The 22,127-nt window shown below is 42.7% G+C and overlaps 1 protein-coding gene across 1 annotated transcript in view; it reads left to right on the plus strand.

The window, feature by feature from the left end:
• Positions 1-22,127, plus strand: part of TMEM178A (transmembrane protein 178A) — a 100,385-nt gene that overhangs the window by 67,428 nt on the left and 10,830 nt on the right. Inside the window, exon 2 of the mRNA XM_075596467.1 lies at positions 20,013-20,126. Coding sequence (XP_075452582.1) covers positions 20,013-20,126 — 114 coding nt within the window. The remainder of the gene's footprint in view (positions 1-20,012; positions 20,127-22,127) is intronic.

Here is a 22,127-nt window from a genome sequence, read left to right on the forward strand (position 1 = left end):
CAGAAAACCACAATCAATAGAAAAAAAGCATTTGCTTCCTTAATGTTACTTTTATGTCTAAAGCACTTATTCCCATGATCTGTTATTTATATTATCTGTTATTTATTTGATTACCACATGTATTACTACTGTGAAGCGCTATGTACATTAATGGCGCTATATAAATAAAGACATACAATACAATACATTTGCCAAAAAATGCATTCGCTGTCACTGTATTTATCGTACCCTAAACGGGCACAGATTAATACATAATAAGTCAATGGGCAATGAAAAACATAAAACTAAAAAAATACAATAAAAAAACCTGAAAAAATTAAATTACATACATTCAATATTTCACTTAAAGTGATGTCACATCCTTTTGAACTAATGTAACCTATCACATGGTACAGCAACCAATAGGATTGTCTTCAATCCCATTGGCTATAATAACATGTGATATAGTCATGTGGTTTTAAGGATGTGACGTACCTCCCTTGGAGATGACATCACATTCTTTACAACAACAAAAAAAAGGAGGCAGGCACATGATACAGCATCCAATCAGATTGGAGCTGTACCATCTGACCTGAAAATGTGACGTCACATGCCCTATATAAGGCTTGGACGCCTCCTTTAACAGGAAGATGACTAAAGAACATCCTATTCTGGATCTACCATTGGGTTTTGGATTGACAGATGACGATAGATTAAAGAAAATAAAGAAATAGTAACAGGTGAAGAAAGAAGACAGTGCTAGAAGATAAAAGAAAGAAGAATTTTGTTACCTGTTCTGGATCTTCAAGGTGGATAGCGTTGAATTGACTTTGATGTCACGGTACGAGAGCTTGCAGAATCTCCGGGATTCGGAGGGTCAACGATTCTAAAGATAAGAAAAATATTAAATGTATGTACTTGTATTTTTACCGGTAATTAATTTTTTGGCAAATGCTTTTTTCAAGTCATTGTTGTTTTTTTAGGTTTCTGTTTATTGTTTGGCTTAAATTGTTTGTAATTTGGATGGCTTGTTTTTATTTCATTTTGCGATTGTTTAGTGTTTTTAATTAATTATTTCTTTTGTTGGCTACTGGTTTTAATTGATGTATTGGCTAGTGGTTTTATTATGTAATTGATTTGTTGGCTAGTGTTTAAAAGTATTTAATTGTTTTGTTGGCTAATGTTTAAAATTAATTGTTTTGTTGGTTAGTGCTTTTGTTTATTAAATTGATTGGTTGGTTAGTGCTTTTATTTATTAAATTGATTAGTTAGCTAGTTCTTTTATGTATTTAATTGGTTGGATAGTGCTTTTTTAAAATTTAATTGGGGTGTTTAGATGCTTGTGTATATCTTTAATTATTGTGTATTTTTGGCCTTCATGTTTTTTTATTAGGGTGACAATTGAGTGATATCGTAGCTTATCATGTCCATATTATATGGGTATGATGTAACACTATGCCAATCAATGGGTAAAGGGTTACTATAGTGATCCCAGGATGGGTGGTTAAGCCTCCAGGGTGGGTAGCGGGGGAGGGTGGGTTAACCTCTTAATTACTATAGCGGTTATTATCCATTAAAGGGTTAGGGGCCATTAAATTGTATTTTTTTTATGTATTCCTGCTGGCATTGGAGGACACGGACCTATAGTATGCTGACGAGGATGCCCTTCATGATAGCAGGGGCAAGTAGAAAGGTGTATTTACTTTATTTATGCTGGCTGGCTAATATTTTATGTTATAATGGGCAAATGAGCTATTATCCATATCTGAATAATAGTAATTTTGCCTGTTAATGTACTGTAAAAGAATAAGTCCCTCATAGGACTAATGTGAACTAACAGCAGTGGCATGTTTAATATGGGAAATGTTTGTGATTGACTTGCAATTTAAATGTGTCCATATTAAGTAAATGCTTTGGAGGGATTTATGCTGCGCTCACTAATGGAACAGATAAAGAAGACGCACAGCATGTGCCACAGAAAATGTCAACAACACAGAAAAAAATGGAAACATATTACTTTTACCCAGGAAACAAATGTATATATATTTTTTTATAGAAGAATGACTGCAGATAAGAACCACTTGGTCTGACCATTTTCCTATCTGCAAAATAAACTATCTCTGGCTTTCTTAGCCTTATGTCTATCCCAATCATATTTGAATTCCATTAATGTATTGGCCCCTACAACCTTTGTTGCAAAGCTATTCAACAAATCGAGCACCCTTTCCGTGAAGAAGCACGTCCTCACATTCCCCCTTAGCCTGCCACCCTCAATCTTCAGGGCATGACCTCTTGTTCTAGCACTTCTATTTCTCTGAAATATGATTTTTCACTGTATTTTCTTGAAAACCTTTATGTATTAGAAAGTTTGAATCATACAGAATCCCTATCCCTCTCCCTTTTATCTTCTATGCTGAAAATATGAAGGTCCTTTAGTCTTTCGATGTAGATGTCGATTATGCACCATCTTAGTGGCCCTTTCTTGCACAATCGCCAATTTATTTACGTCCTTTCGAAAATCTGGTCTCCAGAGTTGAACACAGTATTCTACGTGAAGTCACCAATGACCTATAAAGGGGGTGATCACCATAAAATGGCATCACTTTAATATTATATTTTAATGGTTATTTCATATTCAGGAATGCGATTACATTTATGTTACATTTTTTTGCCCATTACATAACAGTACCAATACCTTTGCTTGGTTAGATTTTTTTATTATCTTTTCAGAAACCAAGTGGTGGGGGCGCTGTAAGATGATAAACTATTTCTCTTTGTGACTTACTTAAATAGTTTTCACTCTGTACCTCTTTTTTATGTCTATACAGGTGGTCCTCGCTAGCCGACGGTCTGTTATCCGTCGAATGGAGTATCCAACGCCAGATAATGCATTCCACTTAGCGCATTATCTGACGTTGGAACGGATTATCTGACGCTTACCACCGCGGATTAACATTGGATTCGCAATCCGACGTTTTGCTATCCGACGGCGGTTTGCGGGACGGATTCCAGTGGATAAACTGAGGACCGCCTGTACTGTACTTGGTTTAAGAGGTACATTAAAAGAATGGTGTTTTATAGGACAGTCATAGCTCTGTGTATCAGGCCTACTTTGCAAAATGTTTGGTAACCAGATTTGGACACCTCTTAAAGATGCATTTACTGATGTTGGGGGAAAACGCTGCTTAAACTCCTTAACTTCTATTTGTCTTATTTCTAACAATTAAGTGATCGGAACAAGAAAATTGCTTTAAACACTGGCTGTCCTTTGAACTTGGTCATACAATGTTGTATGTTATTTCCCATTGCTTTTTCCCAGTCTCTCTTAAAACTACTGTATGGTGCCCTTCAAATAATATTACCACTTACAGTATAAACACATTAAGATGTCTCAGACAGGTCAAAGAACCTGCCATTCCTCATAGCATACAATGCTTCCACTGCAGTCAGGGATTCTGGAAAACGACCGGTAAATGAACACTCACAGTGTGTACCTTATTGCTTCTTATCAATTGTAACATGGATTACTATAGGCTTATGTCTGCCGGTTTACACAGCTTTTACAGCAAACCTACTCACAGACAACTGTTTCAACTTTTTGGGTCTCATCAGTGTGACAATGGTTACTGACCTTGCTGGTGGTGGCCACTACCAGTTGTTCTGTAAACTAACACAGCAGTATGCATTGCTCCAGGGATTATTTGTGGGGTTTCTCCTATTTATTATTGATATCAATGGCAGAATCTGTGGGGTTGATGGTGAAATCAAAATGGCCAGCAGCCATGTCGCCGTCAGCAAGTAAATGAGTGAGAGAAATATTATGATAATGTTGCAGTGTTGTCAATGTTTACTGTGACTCTTGTCCAGTTCTATCACTGTGACTTCCCTTGTGAAATGCTCTGCCGGATATATGCAGGATCTGGTGTGACAGACTGGAAGGAAAAAAAGCAACATAATGTATCCATTCCATCTGCACTGGGAGTGAAACTGCAAGGAAAGTAACATCCAAATTCAGCTAGCAGGCAGAACTGCCAAGGAAAGGGGGGGGGGGGGTGAAACAGAGAATTCATAAATGGGTATTTCTGTTCCATGACAGGATAGATTTGTTTCTTTAAAAAAAAAAACGTTTTTTAATTTTATTAACTGCTTCTGTAAGACGAAAGCAAGGAGTATGGAGGGAAATTTCCATATAGAATTATATTCAACTTGTGTCTTACATGCTAAAACATAAAATACACAATTATACATGTAACAGTGTTTCCCCCACCCTCTGGGAGATTTGGCCATTACATGGTGTGAGGTGCATACCTGCTGGCTTACAGTAGATCTGAGTCTCCGCCGATGTTGTTGGGGAGAACAGGGCAGGTTTCTGGGGTACATTACCGTTGTCAATTCCTGGGTACACAGCGCCTCCATCTACTGCAGGCTCCAGATGTATGGAGGCAATCTCCCACAGAAGAACGTACTCCTCTCCCCCCAGTAAGATTGCACACTAGGCAGGAGGTATAGATAACTGGAACCGGTTTATTGGTCTTCTGCTGACAGTATCACAGGCTGCTGCCCAATACAGTTCACTGCAGGTCTCCAACTTCTGGATGGTCCCTGGACCTCCACTCCGGGCCAAGGGTACCCGAAGCAGTCCATACTCTTCCTTGCCCCTCTAGCAGGGACAGGGGAATGGTAATCACTCACTCTCCCCCAAGGGGAAGAGGGACAGGGGATGCCAATGCACAAGCAATCCTGCGTGATACCTGTCTCTCTCAACGGTAGAGACACTGCTCAATTTGGATGGTGCAACCCCTTAAGTACAGTGGGAGGAAGGTACAAGGTCTGAACCCATGATTGGGCAGAACCCAGGCCTTGTCCCACCTCCTCCCCTGTCACTCAAGGGTGCTGCCTCTGTGGGGAAACCCCATAATTTGTCCTGACACTGCCTGCTCTTACCAGGGATTGCATGTCAGGGAGGGCAGACTGGTAGCCAAACCAAACATGGTTACATACACAAACAAAAAATTAACTCTACAACAATAATGTGTTGGTCCTTGTTTCAGTCGATGGGAGTTCGCTAGTATAATCTCACAGAGGTGAAAGCTGTGGAAAGCATTGCAGAACCTTCTAGATATAATGGGGTTAAGTCATATTCCCATGACTTTGCTTTTAAAGGTTTTTTTTTCTGGTTCACTTTGTGTTAGTAGGGGAACAAAATAGTCTATGACAGATTACATTTGATGCCAACCACCTGGTATAGTCATTATGTGCCATTGCACTTCTATATAGCAACATCCCATAAGTATATAACATTTATTATGATGCTAACATCAGTAGGATTTGGATGAATTTGACTACAAGCTTTTGACTGTTTTTCGTCTGAATGAACCAAAAATATCTTTCATCAAAAGATTTTCCACCTTGTATATCAAGTCATTTCAGGTTCATTGTTACTTTTATTATATTTTGTATACACATACGTGAGCCTCACTTAATTGTTGGAGTCACATCTTTTGTTTTTTTCCTCCCCACTTTTTTTCTTATAAGGAGGAAATGTCCGCTGTAAATTGGAACGAGTGTTTTTTTTCCTGGCTGTTTGGAGACTGGTTGCGTATGAATAAGTCTTCTGAATGCAGAACTAGTGCTAACAGCACTAGATTTATCAGAAACAAAGATTACCCTACTAAAATCATTTTTTTTCTTCCTAATAATAAATCTGGTACAGATTCTTGCACCAGTCTTGCAGTGCAATAGCTCCTGAAGGCACAGATTTGTTTTTAGATGAAGAACACGTTACATACAGTAAAATATATATTCATCAGCATAATGCATTTTTTTAAATTAAAACCCACAATATAATAAGGTACTACAAGGGGTTCAGTCGCTATCCAGAAATGTTAGCATTTGGGGCCTAATAAAGCACAAGGGCATCCAAATGACTTGTAGCCAAACATAATTTAGTAGATAGTAGTCAACCACACATTAAAGAAGTTATGGTGGGTAAACAAGTGACAACCCCCCATCCCACTCACTATATAGTATACAGAAAATAAAAATATCACATGCTTTTTACCATTATATTTTAGCACACACTACTTCCACTGTAGCTAAGGATTCTGGGTAATATAATGCAAAGAAGCAAAGTGTCACCTTTTACATCAAATCCATTTTAATATAGACCCCTATAAGCATATGCATGTTGCATTACACAGCTTTTCCGTACAACCAAGAAACCTACTCACAGACAGGAGTTTCGACCTTTTGGGTCTCCTCAGTGTGAGGCTGGCTATACTGGCTTCACCAGTTGAAACCGAGATAGGTTTCAACCACACATAAAATAAGTTATGGCGGCTAAGAGACAAAAACCCTCCACTGTACAGCAAATACAAATATCACTTGTGAGCACATTCCCATGTCTCAGACAAGTCTGCAACCTTGCTTTTTCACTATTATCTCCAAGCACACAGTACAATGCTTCCACTGCAGCTATGAATTCTGGGAAATAATAGTAATCAAACCCCTCAGATGCTTTATTGCTATTTTGTTAGGAGTCCAAAACAATGAAACATTTGTACTTGTTATTTGAGTAATGCATTTGAACAAGTATCTTTTTCCAAAACATGTTTACAGTAAGTGAATGTAATGCTAACAGCTGCTCCATTGCTAGGCAATATCTGTTTCTTTCACTGTTAGGTGCTCTGGGAGTTTAAAGGTGCACATATCCAGTCCCTGGAGCATCATTCTTCTGCTAGTGAAAGTGCCTCTCTTGGTTCTATGCTGCAGCAGGATCCTGTATGAAGAAATAGGCAAATTGTTTTTTTTTGCTACAGAGGAGAAAATGAGCCCCAATGTCTGGAAGCAAAATGTTTAGCACAACATTTACCAGCTGCAATTCTTAACAGTTTGGTATTCCAGCATATTATAACTGAAATCACACAGTTCTTGGCTTTGCATTATAGAGTAAATACAAACATAACCAGACTTATGAAAAAGACTCAAACGATGCATCTTTGGTGTGCATTGTCTATGAAAGATGTGTACATTTGCTAAAGGAAAAATTCTAAGCACTTGATATTAATGATAAAAGTATAATTAAAACTTAGAAAAATGATAAGCACCATATTTATTGCTCCATAACTCTAGGCTCAAAAACCCTCCAACGTACAAGTACAGCAAATAAAAATACCACTTGTGAGCACATTCACACCTGACAGATCTGCAACGCTGCTTTTGACTATTATCTCTTACTATGCAGTGCTTCTACTGCAGCTAGGGATTCTGGGTAATGACATGCAAATTAGCACACAGTGTCACCTCTTGCTTCAAATCCATTTTAACATGGACCTTTATAAGATTACGCTGCAGGGCAGATTGGAGACAGATATTGGCCCAGGCGATATCTGTCTTACCAGCCCTCATCCCACGATGCATCGCCATGTGACGTCACATTGTCATGGCAATGCGTTGCGCCGTCGGGTCGCCATGACAATGTGATGCTGCAGGAGGAGATGCCGCTCTGGTAATAGACCATTATTGAGGCCCCGTGATCTCCCCCAACATATCAGTTTAATTGTTGTTGTGAAGAGTACAGGGACCTTGTAACCGCCATCAAGCACTATACAACCCCCTTCAAAACAATCTTACTTGCCTGAGGTGAGAAGGTCTTCTCAGTGCTGCTCCAGGACAGGGACTCCGCAACTCCCTCCTCCGGTCAGGCAGAAGTTGGACCCAACCTCCATTGCCAACAGGAGTTTGCCCTGTTTCCCAGCAGTCCAATTCCCCTCTGTCTGCCATATTACACCGCTTTTCAGCATAGCCAGTAAACCAACTCACAGACAGCTTTCAGTTTTACGAGTCCCAAGTGGAGTGGTGCTCCTACTGTGCTTGGATCACAAAGTGTTTGTGATCCAGGTGCTGTGTCTCTTACGACAAACCTCCCAAAATCAAAGCAGGTCCTTTTCTGCCCCTTCAGTCTATCATACCCAACAGATCCTCAAGATCAGTTACTATGGCATTTTCTTACCATCTTCCCAGATTCTTCAGCCCGCAAGCCAAATAAGTCCAAGAACAGTGGCTTTCATAAACAAAAACAGTAATCAAGTGACAAAAGAATACGTGCTCAGTGCGCTGTAAAAACAGTGCATAAGTGCATGTGAGGTGTACCAGTGCACACCTGACCAAAGAGGCTAGGTAGGGTTAAAAAAATATTCTGGACCCCTTAGCTAAAAAGCCCAGGGGCTGGCAGTGCAAAAAACTTCCCAAAAAGTGCAAAGTCCTTAAAGTTGTGCTCCATGCCAATTCGTGCATCAGTGTAGTACTAAAGCCATATCAACTGGGACCATATCCCAGGATGGCGGAACGTTAACTCGGGCTCCATCAAGTACAACTACTATATATCCGTCCTTCACAGGACAGACACTACACTTGATCTTGGTCAAAAGGCCAAGATGTTTCCACCTTTTGTGTCTCATCAGTGTCAGAATTGTTATACTGGCTTTCTGTATACAAGAAACCATGGCAGCAGTGGCAGCACTGTATGCTAGGAGATAATGGTGAAAGGCAGGGTTGCAGACCTGCCTGAGACATGTGAATGTGCTCACAAGTGATATTTTTATTTGCTGTTATTGTACAGATGTAGCAAACGTTACTGCACCTATAATCGTACGTTAACGACCACATTTATTTGCAAACCAATTGCATGAGTTGGCACATTACGGCTCTGTTTCTCTGCATTGCAAATCACACAATGCGTTCAAGCTCACGTCAGCGGTAACGCATTCTCGGGGCAATAACGAGTGCAATAACATCTGCTACCTCTGTTTATAACTAGTGTAGAGATCCCCCCTTTCGTTGTACTCCTTATGAAGCTTTTCTAGCTTTGTGTTGAATTGAGTGAATTTTTGGCGTGCTGCACTTGTTTTTTTTTAATTTTTATTTATTGAGCTAAAAGAGCACTTACCGTACCTCACAAAACCTATGTCAACGACACAGTTCAGGTTTGTAGCACAAAAATATACCCTGTAATGGACTGACAAACATGGCTTCCCAACTCACCTTCAATTTGAATGGGGTAAGCGTTCTTCCTTTCACCAATCTCTCACCAGGATGGTTCATTCTTTATCTTGTACTTTGCTCCATCACTCCACAGCATGATGAATGGTTCAAATTTACTGAAACACATTACCTGTCTGGTATAAAAGATGTTGTGTGCCATTTATCATGTACTACAGATCAAGGTGACCTTCAGGCAAGTAAACTGAAAGCCACAGCTTTAAGCCAGTCTCTGGGGAACAAACTTTACAATCCTAGTTCAATAACACAATGCCAGCCCTGTGCTCTCAGACACTAATGGATATGTATATTATCATTAATTGAACATACAACAATTACACTGGCTAATTATGTTTCTCTAATGTTCAAACATTATCAATTGTAAACTCATATTTTAATTTTAATAGGATTCTATGTTACTGCTGACAGTGGCTTCTTTTAAACAAGGTAATTTAACTAATTAACCTTTCCATGGCAAATAGCTTTTGTACTAAATAGCCCTGACAAACATAGGGCATGGGGTGACTCCGCTCATTGCACCCTTGATATTGCCCTCTGTAAAATAAAATACTTGCTATTCATAACCATTTTATTACCCTATAATTGGTTGGAAGCAAGTTATGCAAAATACCTTGATATGTCGGCAAAGAGGCTCAGGTTAAACTTTCCTCTGCTAGCATGAGTTTAACAGATATAATGGCACTTGAAAAAGACTCACAAAAGAGAGTAAGATTGAGACAGATCATGTTTTAACGTTGATTTATAATTTAATTTATTTTAGTATAACATATTAGTTTCTGCTGTAAATAAATAGGTCATAATGCAAAGGGTAAGTTTAACTCTAATGCCAAGTTAAAGTGCTGGTATGTAAGAAATGCGTTGGGTAACAGCAAAGTAATCTATTGAGAATTAGTATTTAGTAATACTAGTTCCGCAGGAAATTTGCATACTTGGTTGTGTTTTTTTTTTTTTTTTGTAGACACGTTATAAATGGAATTGCTCAATTATTTAGTGAATGGTGAATGGTGGATGTTGTCGCTAAAGTTAACGTTTCTGAGTAGGTGTGTTTAGCATACACCTACCTCTTTCTGTGTGTTACTTACAGGTAGGATGACCAGATTTTGAAAATGAAAAACCAGGACACGTAAAAAAAAAATATTAATACAACAAATTACATTATTAAAAAATGAATATTATAATGATATTTATCTAATAGTGTCACCATTGATGCTGTATTATTCATTCTACCTCTTCCCATTCTCTCTACCTTCTCCCTCATTTCCTCTATCCCTCCCCTCCTCCATTTTCTCTCACCCTCCCCCCCCATTTTCTCTCACCCCCACCAGTCTCTCTCCCTTCCCTCCCCCCCAGTTTCACTCCCTTCCTTCCCCCATTCTCTCTCCCTTCCGTCCCCATTTTCTCTCCCTCCCCTCATTCTCTCCCCATCCCCCCATTCACTCTCTCTTCCTCCGCTCCTCCATTTTCTCTCTCTCTCTCAATCCCCTCCTCTATTCTCTCTCTACCCCGTCCATTCTCTCTCCATCCTCCTCCATTCTCGCTACCCCCTCATTCTCTCTCTGACCTGCACAGACACACAGCCACTGACCTGTGCAGACACTCACACAGCCACTGACCTGTGCAGACACTCACACAGCCACTGACCCGCACAGCCACTGACACAGACCCTGACCCTGCACAGACCCTGACCCTGCACAGCCACTGACCCTGCACAGCCACTGTCACAGACCCTGACACTGCACAAACCCTGACCCTGCACAGCCACTGTCACTGACCCTGCACAGAACCTGACCCTGCACAGCCACTGACACTGCACAGCCACTGGCCCGCACAGCCACTGTCACAGACCCTGACCCTGCACAGACCCTGCCCCTGCACAGACCCTGACCCTGCACAGCCACTGACCCTGCACAGCCACGGTCACTGACCCTACACAGAACCTGACCCTGCACAGCCACTGACCCTGCACAGCCACTGGCCCGCACAGCCACTGTCACAGACCCTGACCATGCACAGACCCTGCCCCTGCACAGATCATGCACAGACCCTGACCCTGCACAGACACTGACCCTGCACAGACACACACTGACCCCGACACACTGACCCTGCACAGGCACACTGACCCTGACACACTGACCCTGCACAGGCACACACTGACCCTGCACTGAGACACTGACACACTGACCCTGCACAGACACACACTGACCATGACACACCGACCCTGCACTGAGACACTGACACACTGACCCTGAACAGACACTGACACACTGACCCTGCACTGAGACACACTGACACACTGACCCTGCACAGACACTGACACTGCACTGAGACACTGACCCTGCACTGAGACACTGACACACTGACCCTGCACTGAGACACTGACCTTGCACAGACACACACTGACCCTGCACTGAGACGCACTGACCCTGCACTGAGACACTGACCCTGCACTGAGACACACTGACCCTGCACTGAGACACTGACACTGACCCTGCACTGACACACACTGACACTGACACACTGACCCTGCACAGACACACACTGACCCTGCTCTGAGACACTGAAACTCTGACCCTGCACAGACACACACTGACCCTGCACAGACACACACTGACACTGACACATTGACCCTGCCCAGACACACACTGACACTGACACACTGACCCTGCACAGACACACAATAACACTGCCATACTGACCCTGCACAGACACACACTGACACTGACACACTGACCCTGCACAGGCACACAATGACCCTGACACACTGACCCTGCCCAGACACACACTGACACACTGACCCTGCACAGACACACATTGACCCTGACACACTGACACTGACCCTGCACAGACACACACTGACACTGACCCTGCACAGACACACACTGACCCTGACCCTGCACAGACACACACTGACCCTGCACTGAGACACTGACCCTGCACTGAGGCACTGACACCAGCTCTGAGGAGCAGCTGTAGAGGGGGGGGGGTGTCCTACCTTTCACTGTGGAGCTTGGTTGGGGGGCAAGCCATCTTGGTTAGGGGAAAAGCCACCTCACTTCTGGTTCTCACTGCTGAGGCTCCGCTGTCACTAACCCCTCCCCCACCCTCTGCAGCAGCCCGAGGACCGGCCTCTGCTCTCCTCCTTGCATTCTTGCTGTCTGCTGCCCCCACCTTCTCTGGTCAAATCCGGGACAGCCACAAAAAACGGGACATTTTAAAGTATGTTGGGCCCCCGGGACAGACCTTAAAAAAACGGGACTGTCCCGGCTAAACCGGGACATCTAGTCACCCTACTTACGGGTAAGTGGTGGTCGTTGGAGATTCTCCTAGTTTTCAGGGGCACATATTTGTGCTATATGTTGTGGCATTTTGTATATTGCGCTGCCTTTCTGTTTTTGTTTACATATTTGGGGGGGGGGGGGTTGCAAAGTTTTTGTTTTGTAAATAAATAAATCAATGGGCTGCATATCTGCTATATTAATGTATTTATTATTGCACACAATAGAATAAACTACTGTTTGAACTTACAAAACTAAGTCTAGTTTCCTTTTATGTTTTGATAATTTCTTAAAAACATCACCCTCATCTACTCTTATATTTTTATAAATATAATATAACAGAGGGCAATGGTTGCAGGATGGAGAGTGACAGAGAAAGGGGCAGTGGGCAGAGAGTTCAGGAGAGATGCAGAGCGGGAGGAGGAAGAGGGGCTGTGGGCAGAGACAGAAGTGCAGTGGGTTCAGGAAGGTGCAACAGAGGGGGGGAGGTGCAGTTGTTGCATGAGTGCGAGACAGATGTGGTTGTGGGTGTAGGATAGCGGGCAGTGGGAAGAGAGAAAGGAGCAGCGGGTGCAGTGATCAGAGAGAGAGAAACAGTGGCTGTAGGAGAGGGGTAAGTATGTGCAAGAGAAGGGTCGTGAGACGGCAGTGGGAGCAGGAGGTGGGGGTAAGTAGGTGCAGGAGAGGGGTCAGTGAGTCCAAGAGAGGAGTCATCAAGAGGGCAGTGGGTGCAGGAGTGACATGGGATGCAGGAGAAGGCATTAGTGGGTGCAGGAGAGGGGTGCAGTTAGTGGATACAGTGGTTAGAGAGTGAGAGCACTGGGTGCAGGAGAGGGGGAGAGAGGGCAGTGGATACAGGAGAGGGTCAGAGAGAAAGAGAGGGCAGTGGGTGCAGGAGAGGGGGTAAGAGGGTGCAGGAGAGGGGTCAGAGAGAGGGCAGTGGGTGCAGGATATAGACGGGGTGCAGGAGTGGGTATCGGAGAGGGGGTAATTTGGGTGCAGGAGAGAGGGTAATTGGGTCAAGAGAAAGATGGGAGGCAGTGAGTACAGGGACTTCCCCTGAGGGAACAATTACAGAAGGTCACATGGCAGGCAGCCTCTGCACTGAGTGGCTGCTGCCTGCCATGTGACCGCCTTCTAGGGGCCCTACACTCAAGGTATTCTGGGACTCGTGGTCCTGGTGCCTCTCTCATTTGTAACCGTACATTAGGAGCTGGACTACACCTCCCTGTAGAGGTGGGAGAGGACGTCCCACGTGCCATCCTCCTCCAATATCTGAAATTCCTGGGAAATGCAAATGCACCATTACACCCCATTCCCCCCCTCCCCACCACCACCACAAATATGGACACGTTACTGCTTTTTAGCACTGAAGCTCAAACGGCCCATTTTAGTGCTAGTTTATTTTAATATTAACGCCCACAAGTTTTCCATTTTATTTAAATAACCTGAACAAACTTCCAGCGCTGAAAGACGCTAAAGTTGCGGCAACAAAAATCAGCAGGCACAGGCTACGTTAATAAATAATGTTGACCTTGTGCAGCTCACAAAGGAAGATATCAGCATCAGTTTAGGAACATGCAAGTCTTTTGCAGAGTTTTTTTTTTTAAATACCCCCATATTATTCTAAATTAGAGATTTCCACTGCTGGGTAGTGTGGACACCAAGACCATTGACCTAACGTATTTCTTACACTGTTTACATTCAGCATAGTACATACTGGTATTTATAAAACAAAAAGTCTGCAGAAAATAGCAGAGCCCCGAAGAAGATTTAATTCCATATTTTAGCACCCACAGCTGTGGGATACAAAATATCTTGTTTATGGCGATAAAGTACTAACACTGGAATAGAGATCTGCTGGTTGGAAAGCTCGAGACCTTTCCCGGGTTCGTCAGAGGTCAGTTTCTCAACTACACGGCTACTATTGCTCCGCAAATGACTACACACTGCAGCTTGGGAGAATTCCCATAGCAGAGTCCCCATATAAAGGTCAATAAAGCGTGTAAGTGGCTTTGCTATTTTTATTGCCATTATAAGAACAAGCAGTTTAGTGAACCTTGTAATATGTAATACTGAACAGCCCTTGTGTAATATTTCATTTTTTTTCCACCCAAAAGCAGAACTTTCTTCATCATAAGTGCACTCGACATACAACTGAGCAAGCAAACACTGTGATCTGATTAAGTTAAATATCATTATATTGGATGCGCAGTTTTAAGAGCAATGCAATAAATAATTCGTCCAGCAAGAAAAGCCATTTGTCTGCATTTTGTGCTGAATGATTTTTCAGTAACTCCGTACTTTATACTTGTGATGTTAACTTTATTAAAAATATTGATTTTCTATAAATTGTGCATAAACATTGCTGACAAAGAAATTGTCCTAACGAGCCCAGGTTTACTTTTCATACTAAATGCTACATCACCTAAGGATAGGGTGAAGCAGATTTCATTTAATTCAAAGCCTACGCAGACAGAGAATGAGAAATCACATTGGGGTAGATCAGACTTATTTTAGCTGCTGTATACTGATTTAGGAACATGAAAAACTACATTGCAGGATGTGATGCCTTTTTAATCGGGCCATCATGAGAAATCTTTATAGGTGTTGTTGCTGGACATAACCATTTAAGATCCCACAAGTCTTTTCTCTGTTTTGAGAAGAGGCTTAAAAATCCCGTGAAAGCTTTAGTGTAACATCTTCGTTGATGTTCATAAAAAAAAACCCCCATAAAACTTCACATGCACTCCAGTGGCATTTGCTGTTAATGTTTGGCTAAGACCTCTGAAAATGTGTCAGATGGGGCTGTGAATCAGGTAATATTCTGCTGTAATAAGATCACTTAATAACTTGCAATTTGAGCAAACTTAACAACACAATAACGGGGGGGGCGATGTAGCTAAGTTTCCCATTGCAAAAGTGCTATGAATAATAACAACGGATCTTTTAAAGGCAAAAAAAAAAAACCCTTTCAATTTCTTTTAATAGGAATTTTTGGGGTTTACAAATCGGGGGAAGATTTTTTCTCCTTAAAGCATTTGGGAGATTTTGGGGGACATGTATAAAAATAATTTGCTGAATGTAAATGTATCAGTCTTGCTACGTATATACAGTGCAGGTTGTTTAGTAGTAGAGATTAACGTCACGTACTAAACCTGGTGGATTTATTTCATGCAGAGAGAGGACAACTGCACCAGTTCTAGGTGAACATTTTGATACATCTCAGTGTAATATTACACTCCTCCCTCAACTATTCACCAAAGTGCTCACAATGCAAGTGGAACAATTTGGAGTAAAATGTGGGTCAAATCGCCCTCGATACATCAAAGCACGATCCGTGCTAACACGGCTGAATTGGTGATACCTTCTATTAAAGTCAATGGCAGATATCATCGATTCGGGCTTTGATGACTCCTGGGCCACTGATGCAGTCACACACTGTTAAAATGATGCAATTTGTACACGTTTTGAAGCAATTCTTAATTTTGCAACATTTTATACATATTCCCCTTTGATACATAACCCTCAATATGCACTGAAGATAATTCAGTCTTCTAAGAAATCCCTAAACCCAGTAGTAATCCTCTCTCTAATTTAGTTATGACTGTGAATACTGAATCAATTTCTCTTCTGGAAATGTGAATCAGACTGTGATACACATTGAACTGTAAAATGGTCAAACACCTGACATTTTATTTAAGTGAAACTTCATAGCTGACAGTGGCACCTACAAAAATATCATAGGATAAAAACTCCTTCATGGGGCCAGAATTGTAATGGAAGTAGGGGAATGCGCATGCGTATAACCGGGCCACAGAAGTGGCCAGCAATGGCCGAGCATGTGCAGAAACAGTCTGAAATGTCTGCGCATGTGCACAAGTTCCCAACAATGTCTGTGCATGCGCAGTGCAGCCGACAGCACGGGTAGATGCGGCCACCAGCACCGGATGCGCAGAAGCAGCAGGCACAACCAGCACATGTGCAGAGGCGGCCGACACAGCCAGCGCATGCACAGAGGCGCCCACCGCCCCCAGAGCATAAGCCCAATGTGAATACTGCTACATAGACATGTTGTATACTGCAGCAATGTAAATGAGCATGATGCCGCAACTGTGTAGCCGATAGTCTCAATGACGTTAGGGTATGGATCCAATATAAATTTGTAGTGTTAGATCAGTGCAAGTAAGTAATAACCACAGTGATATAGTGATCGCAGCGATACATGGTTGCGGCATCATGCTGCAGTATACAACATGTCTATGTAGTAGTATTCACATTGGGTATAATCGCTACCATTACTGCCCATACTGATCATCTTTTGATGATAAGCGGTGACTGGACTTGCGTTATCGTGTTACTAGACTGGTCGCTACACCTAGAATATTTGTGGCAATAAGAGATTATATATACCTGGCATAGAATCAGTGCAAGTAATGGAGCTTTGAAAGAGCATATTTACACCTGACCACTGTTGAGCTACCTCAAAGAGTCCTTACGACAGGACCCACCCATGCTTTATGGTTAACTTTTTGCCCCCTCCTTGTTTGCTCACATTGCGGGGCTATATACTTACCCAATACGTTTGTTATTGTAAGGATCTGGGAACACGTCCTCTGCGGCGTGTTCCCTCCTTACCTTGTGTCCCGCAGTCCTCTACCCTACTGTTAACCCTTCGTGTACCGACCCGGCTTGTACTTGGAAACTCCTGTGGATACTGACCCCGGCTTACCCTCGACTCTGCTGATTTCTCCAACCCTGACCACAGCTACACGGACTACTACAATTCGGATCTCTCCAACCCCAGACCACGGCTACACGGACTTTGACCATTCTAATCTCTCCAACCCAAGACCTCGGCAAGTATCTGGACTAACCCGCTATCTCCAACCCAGACCCGGCTACGTTGACAATCCGCCTGCCAGGCACGCTGCTGTGTGTGCGTGGTTCAATACTTCCCCACCTCAGTACCGGGGTCCTGTCTTGCTCATGGGCAGCGCAAGCATTACGTGAATAGATTTAGGATATACTAGTATCCATCTATTCTACTGACTCTCTTTGATCCAGAGCACCTATCATAGTACTCTTTAGTGCAGGCCTGCACAACATACGGCCCGCGGGTCGCATGCGGCCCGTCTGGCCTCTCTGTGCGGCCCGCGATTACTCTGGCCGGGCGCCAGTTAATTAAATAAATACAAATAAAAAATAAAAACTTTAAAAAAATGGTGGCGATTCATCAATCCTCCCTCCCTCTCCCTCCCAGCCCCCGGGTTTTGCGGTGCGCAGGGGCAGCAGCATGAGGAGGATGCGGCAGCCGTGTGTTTTTTTTTCTTCAATAGCAGGATGCCGGGGGGGTGGGTTGGAGGTCAGAGCATGCCGGGGGTGGGGCTTAGTACCTGGGAGAGAGGATGTGCTGATCTAAGGTGTGTGTGTGTGTGTGTGTGTGTGTGGTGTGTGTGTGTGTGGTATGTGTGTGTGTGTGAGAAAAACGGCTGGTGGGGGGTGGGTGTGAAAAACAGGCTGGTGGAGGGGTGGGTGTGAAAAACGGGCTGGTGGGGGTGGGTGGGTGTGAAAAACGGGCTGGTGGGGGTGTGGGCTGCTGACATGTGAGGGGGGGTGGGCTGCTGACATGTGAGGGGGGGTGGGCTGCTGACATGTGAGGGGGGGGTGGGCTGCTGACATGTGGGGGGGTTGGCTGCTGACATGTGGGGGGGGTGGGCTGCTGACATGTGAGGGGTGGGCTGCTGACATGTGAGGGGGTGGGTTGCTGACTTGTGAGGGGGGGGCTGCTGACATGTGAGGGGGGAGTTGGGCTGCTGACATGTGAGGGGAAGGGGGGGGAAGTGATGTGAGGTGCAGGGGGGGGGGAGAGTGATGTGAGGTGCAGGGGGGGAGAGAGTGATGTGAGGTGCAGGGGGGGGAGAGAGTGATGTGATGTGCATGGGGGGGAGAGAGTGATGTGAGGTGCAGGGGGGGAGAGAGTGATGTGAGGTGCAGGGGGGGAGAGAGTGATGTGAGGTGCAGGGGGGGGGAAATACTGATGTGAGTTGCAGGGGGGGGGAGAGAGTGATGTGAGTTGCAGGGGGAGGGTCATGTTGAGGGGAGGGGGAGAGTGTCATATTGAGGGGAGGGGGAGAAAGTGTCATAATGAGGGAAGAGAGACATGGGGGGGATGCTGACTTGTGGGGGGGGGATGCTGACATGGAATGGGCTGGGGGGATGTGGAGGGGGGTATTGTATGTTTGATGTGGAGGGGGGTATTGTGTGTTTGATGTGGAGGGGGGTATTGTGTGGGTAAGGGGGAGAGATGGGGGTATGAGAGATAGATGGGGAGTATCGTAAAGATTGATAGTGAGGGGTTCTGGGGGAGATATGAGGATGATGATGATGATGAGAGGTGCTGGAGGAGAGATGATGATGATGATTTAACCCGTGCGGCCCAATTATTTTTTTCTTGGAGCAGTTCGGCCCTTCTCACTTTACGAGTTGGGCAGGCCTGCTTTAGAGGATCACGTGCGTCAATTTTCGTTTTTTTAACACCCATTATTTTAATTAAAGTTTATTAAATTACTAACCTAATCATCCAGAACGGTATTAGAGTGCCCATACTGGGTTTCTCTTTCTTTTCCAAAATATAAGTATCTTAATTTAGTTATCATAACTCAATTTTATCATCTATTCCAACTCATACTATGGAAATTTCTGCTGAAAAAAAAAAATCTCAAAAGTCTTTCACTCCATCAAAAGCATAAATATCAAAATACCATTTTAGTGACAAAACGCAAAGAAGTTTCACTTACAACACGCGTGCTCGGGGCAAACACCCTTTTTTTGAGGACAGAACCTCAAAGGTTCTCTATCAAAGTCTTTTGGCTGCAGAAGGGGGGCAAAACATTTGTTTACACTACTTTTACACCACTTTTTTGGGTGACCGATACATAAATCCCCCCCCCCCCCCCTCACCCCCCTCGTTCAGATCATGGAAAACAGGCTGTAAACACTAGCAGGTTAAAATCATGTAGGACCAGTATTCTGAGTTCTCAAAAATTCCAAACAAAGTATTGTTTCATGTATGAGATGAACTTAATAAGTAAACACGAGAACTTGAGTTAATGGTGCAGAGCATTGGTTCATAAAGATAATGGCTCCACTGCCTCCTGGTGGACATTTTTTTAAACAAATATAACGTATATAATAAAATAAAATTAATTCCTGCCAAAGTAGTCATCAACACAATGTATTCAATGTGTGGCTGACGCCTCTGACAGCAATGGGTTTCAAGTATTATAGTTTGACAACTGTCCATGGTTATAATTCTTACAAAGGGTTTCAAATCTAAAACCAGACAGTGAGCATGAACTAATTAATGTAATCAGATTATTTCAGAACTCATTAAATATATGCAGCTGTCTGCTAGTGAGTATTTTTTTCCTTCTATGTTTAGCCATAAATCAAACCTATAAATACAGAATCTTAGTGATTTCCCCCCCTCCTTTCATTAGTGCCATTTGCTTTGCTCGTTTTTCTGAAGTATTAATTAATCAGTGCTAATCAATGTTCTAAGATCCCAAAGCTGCACGTCTGACTGTGAGCAAATTATGTTTGAAACTCAATCTGTACTTGGTACTGCTCTTGTTTTAAAAGTTCTATTTTTATACACAGAGGAATGTGCTAAGTCTTTGTATTTTCTTGTTGTAGGTATTGCTCAGAAATGCACAGCAATCAAGTATCACTTTTCACAACCTATTCGTTTGCGAAATATTCCATTCAATTTGACCAGGGCCATTCAGCAAGATGAGTGGCACCTTTTACGTAAGTAACAAGTGCTATAATAGAACTATGTTCAACCTGTTTGTCGTACTATCCTGGGTCAGGACTGCCGAGAGAGGGGGTAGGGGGATAGCCGGGACTACTGTCCTTGCCCGGTGAGTAAAACGCCCTGGCTCAATGTGTTGGCCTGAAAGGCCCTCTGCTCTTCTGGCTGCTGTCCCTCTAACAGTCACGTCAACGGTCCCTCTAACAGGCACTTCCGCGGCCACCCAGCCCTTTTCCCCAGGCCCAGGGGGGTGTCCTTGTTCTTACATTTTTCCTAGGCCCAAAGATTTCTGTTGGCGGCCTTGTCCTGGGTTTCTGCAGGAGTTTACTAGGGATTCCCATTAACAACTATTTTCGTCAGCTGATATTTTATACACAAATGTTGTGTCATAGTTTTTACTATAATCATTTACAAAGGTTATTAAATGCTATTTTGTAAATATATACACACACACACACACACATATAATAATAATCTGATATCTTATTAAAGAAAAACACATAAGCCCTACCACAGCAGTAGTATATTTACATACATAGGATATGTGGACTGGGTTTTCACAAAGTCACAATAAATCTAAAACACTTACGCTGCCAGAGGGCTCAATTTTCTGTTTCAGTAAAATAATGAAAAACACCCAATGAACACTTAAATTTATACATGCCACGTTCCTAAAATATATGTCAGGAAAAACCAGGTTGTGGTGTCAGAACATTAGGATTTTGGAGCTACCATCAACAGTTCACAATCTTTTATATAGTTTCCGGGTACTAAATTCTGGTTGTTCCTTAGCTGAAAAATCTGAAAGTAACTAAAAAAATCTGTTTTTATGTGTGCACATTTTTTATTCATATAGCATCAACCATGTACACCGCGTTACACCATAAACAGTAAACTACAATGGTACAAACTGTACAAAGTACAAACTGACGCAAAAAACTGTGCCATTTTTCTCAAAGAAAAAAATAAATCCCATTGTATCCTTATTCTTTATACAAACTCTGGTGCAATTTTTGCTCTAGTTTTTCAACCAGTAAAGTTTGATGCAACCCCCCCAATAAGTAAGTACATCACAAAAGGATATAACAGGAACGAGAATCCCTGTCCCAGATAACTTGTTTGGTTTGTTTCACACTGTCAACTTCGTATCTGAAGCAAAATCATGTAAAAAGCAGGGTAGGAACAAATAGAATGATTAATATGTGTAGATAGAATACAAAAATATTTTTCTGCCTGAGCGTCTTGCAAAGCAATTATGTACTCTACTCATTATCCCCCCAATTTTCTTGCCCATCTTTCTTTCTTTTTTTCTGACAACATTCATGTCAGGGTAGATAGTATGCAACAGAAATATATCCACATATTTGAGTAGGGGGTTGCTTTTATTTATCCTCCTCATATATACATGTCATTATCTATTTTGGAGATTTTCTTTTTCTCCTCTAATGCACAGGGTCAGACTTCAATATTTTATGTGAATGCATAAATAGCACACCCACTTACAAGATACCAAGGCCTAGGTACCATCAAACTCAGTTAAAACGGAGTTAAAGCAGCAGTTCAAGCAATATCCTACGTGTGTGTGTTTTTTTTTAAATAGATCAGTTCTGTGCTATGAGAAAATACTTGTAGCATTAAAAAAAAAAAAGTTTTAAAGATATTTTTAATGTTTCTAATGTAGGAAGCATTTCCAAAGTGACAGCCCCTTGCCCTTCTGATAGGCTCTGAGACCCGCCCTCTCACTAGCAGTGCACCAATTGTATCTAGTTACTGCCCAGTCGATCATATTCCAGGACTACATTGCCCAGAATGCTGTGCAAGAACTGAATTAAATAACCCGGAGCAAACGATCGATTATAGGAGAACGGATCGATCTGCAGCTTAGCTAATCACTTGTCAGTGTTCAGATTGTATTGATGATGCACATATTGAATGGGAAAAACAATATACGGGTATATATATATTTTTTAAATGGCAGCTTGAACTGCAGCTTTAAT

Source organism: Ascaphus truei, chromosome 4 (genome assembly GCF_040206685.1).
Source record: "Ascaphus truei isolate aAscTru1 chromosome 4, aAscTru1.hap1, whole genome shotgun sequence".
NCBI classification, from domain to species: Eukaryota; Metazoa; Chordata; class Amphibia; order Anura; family Ascaphidae; genus Ascaphus; species Ascaphus truei.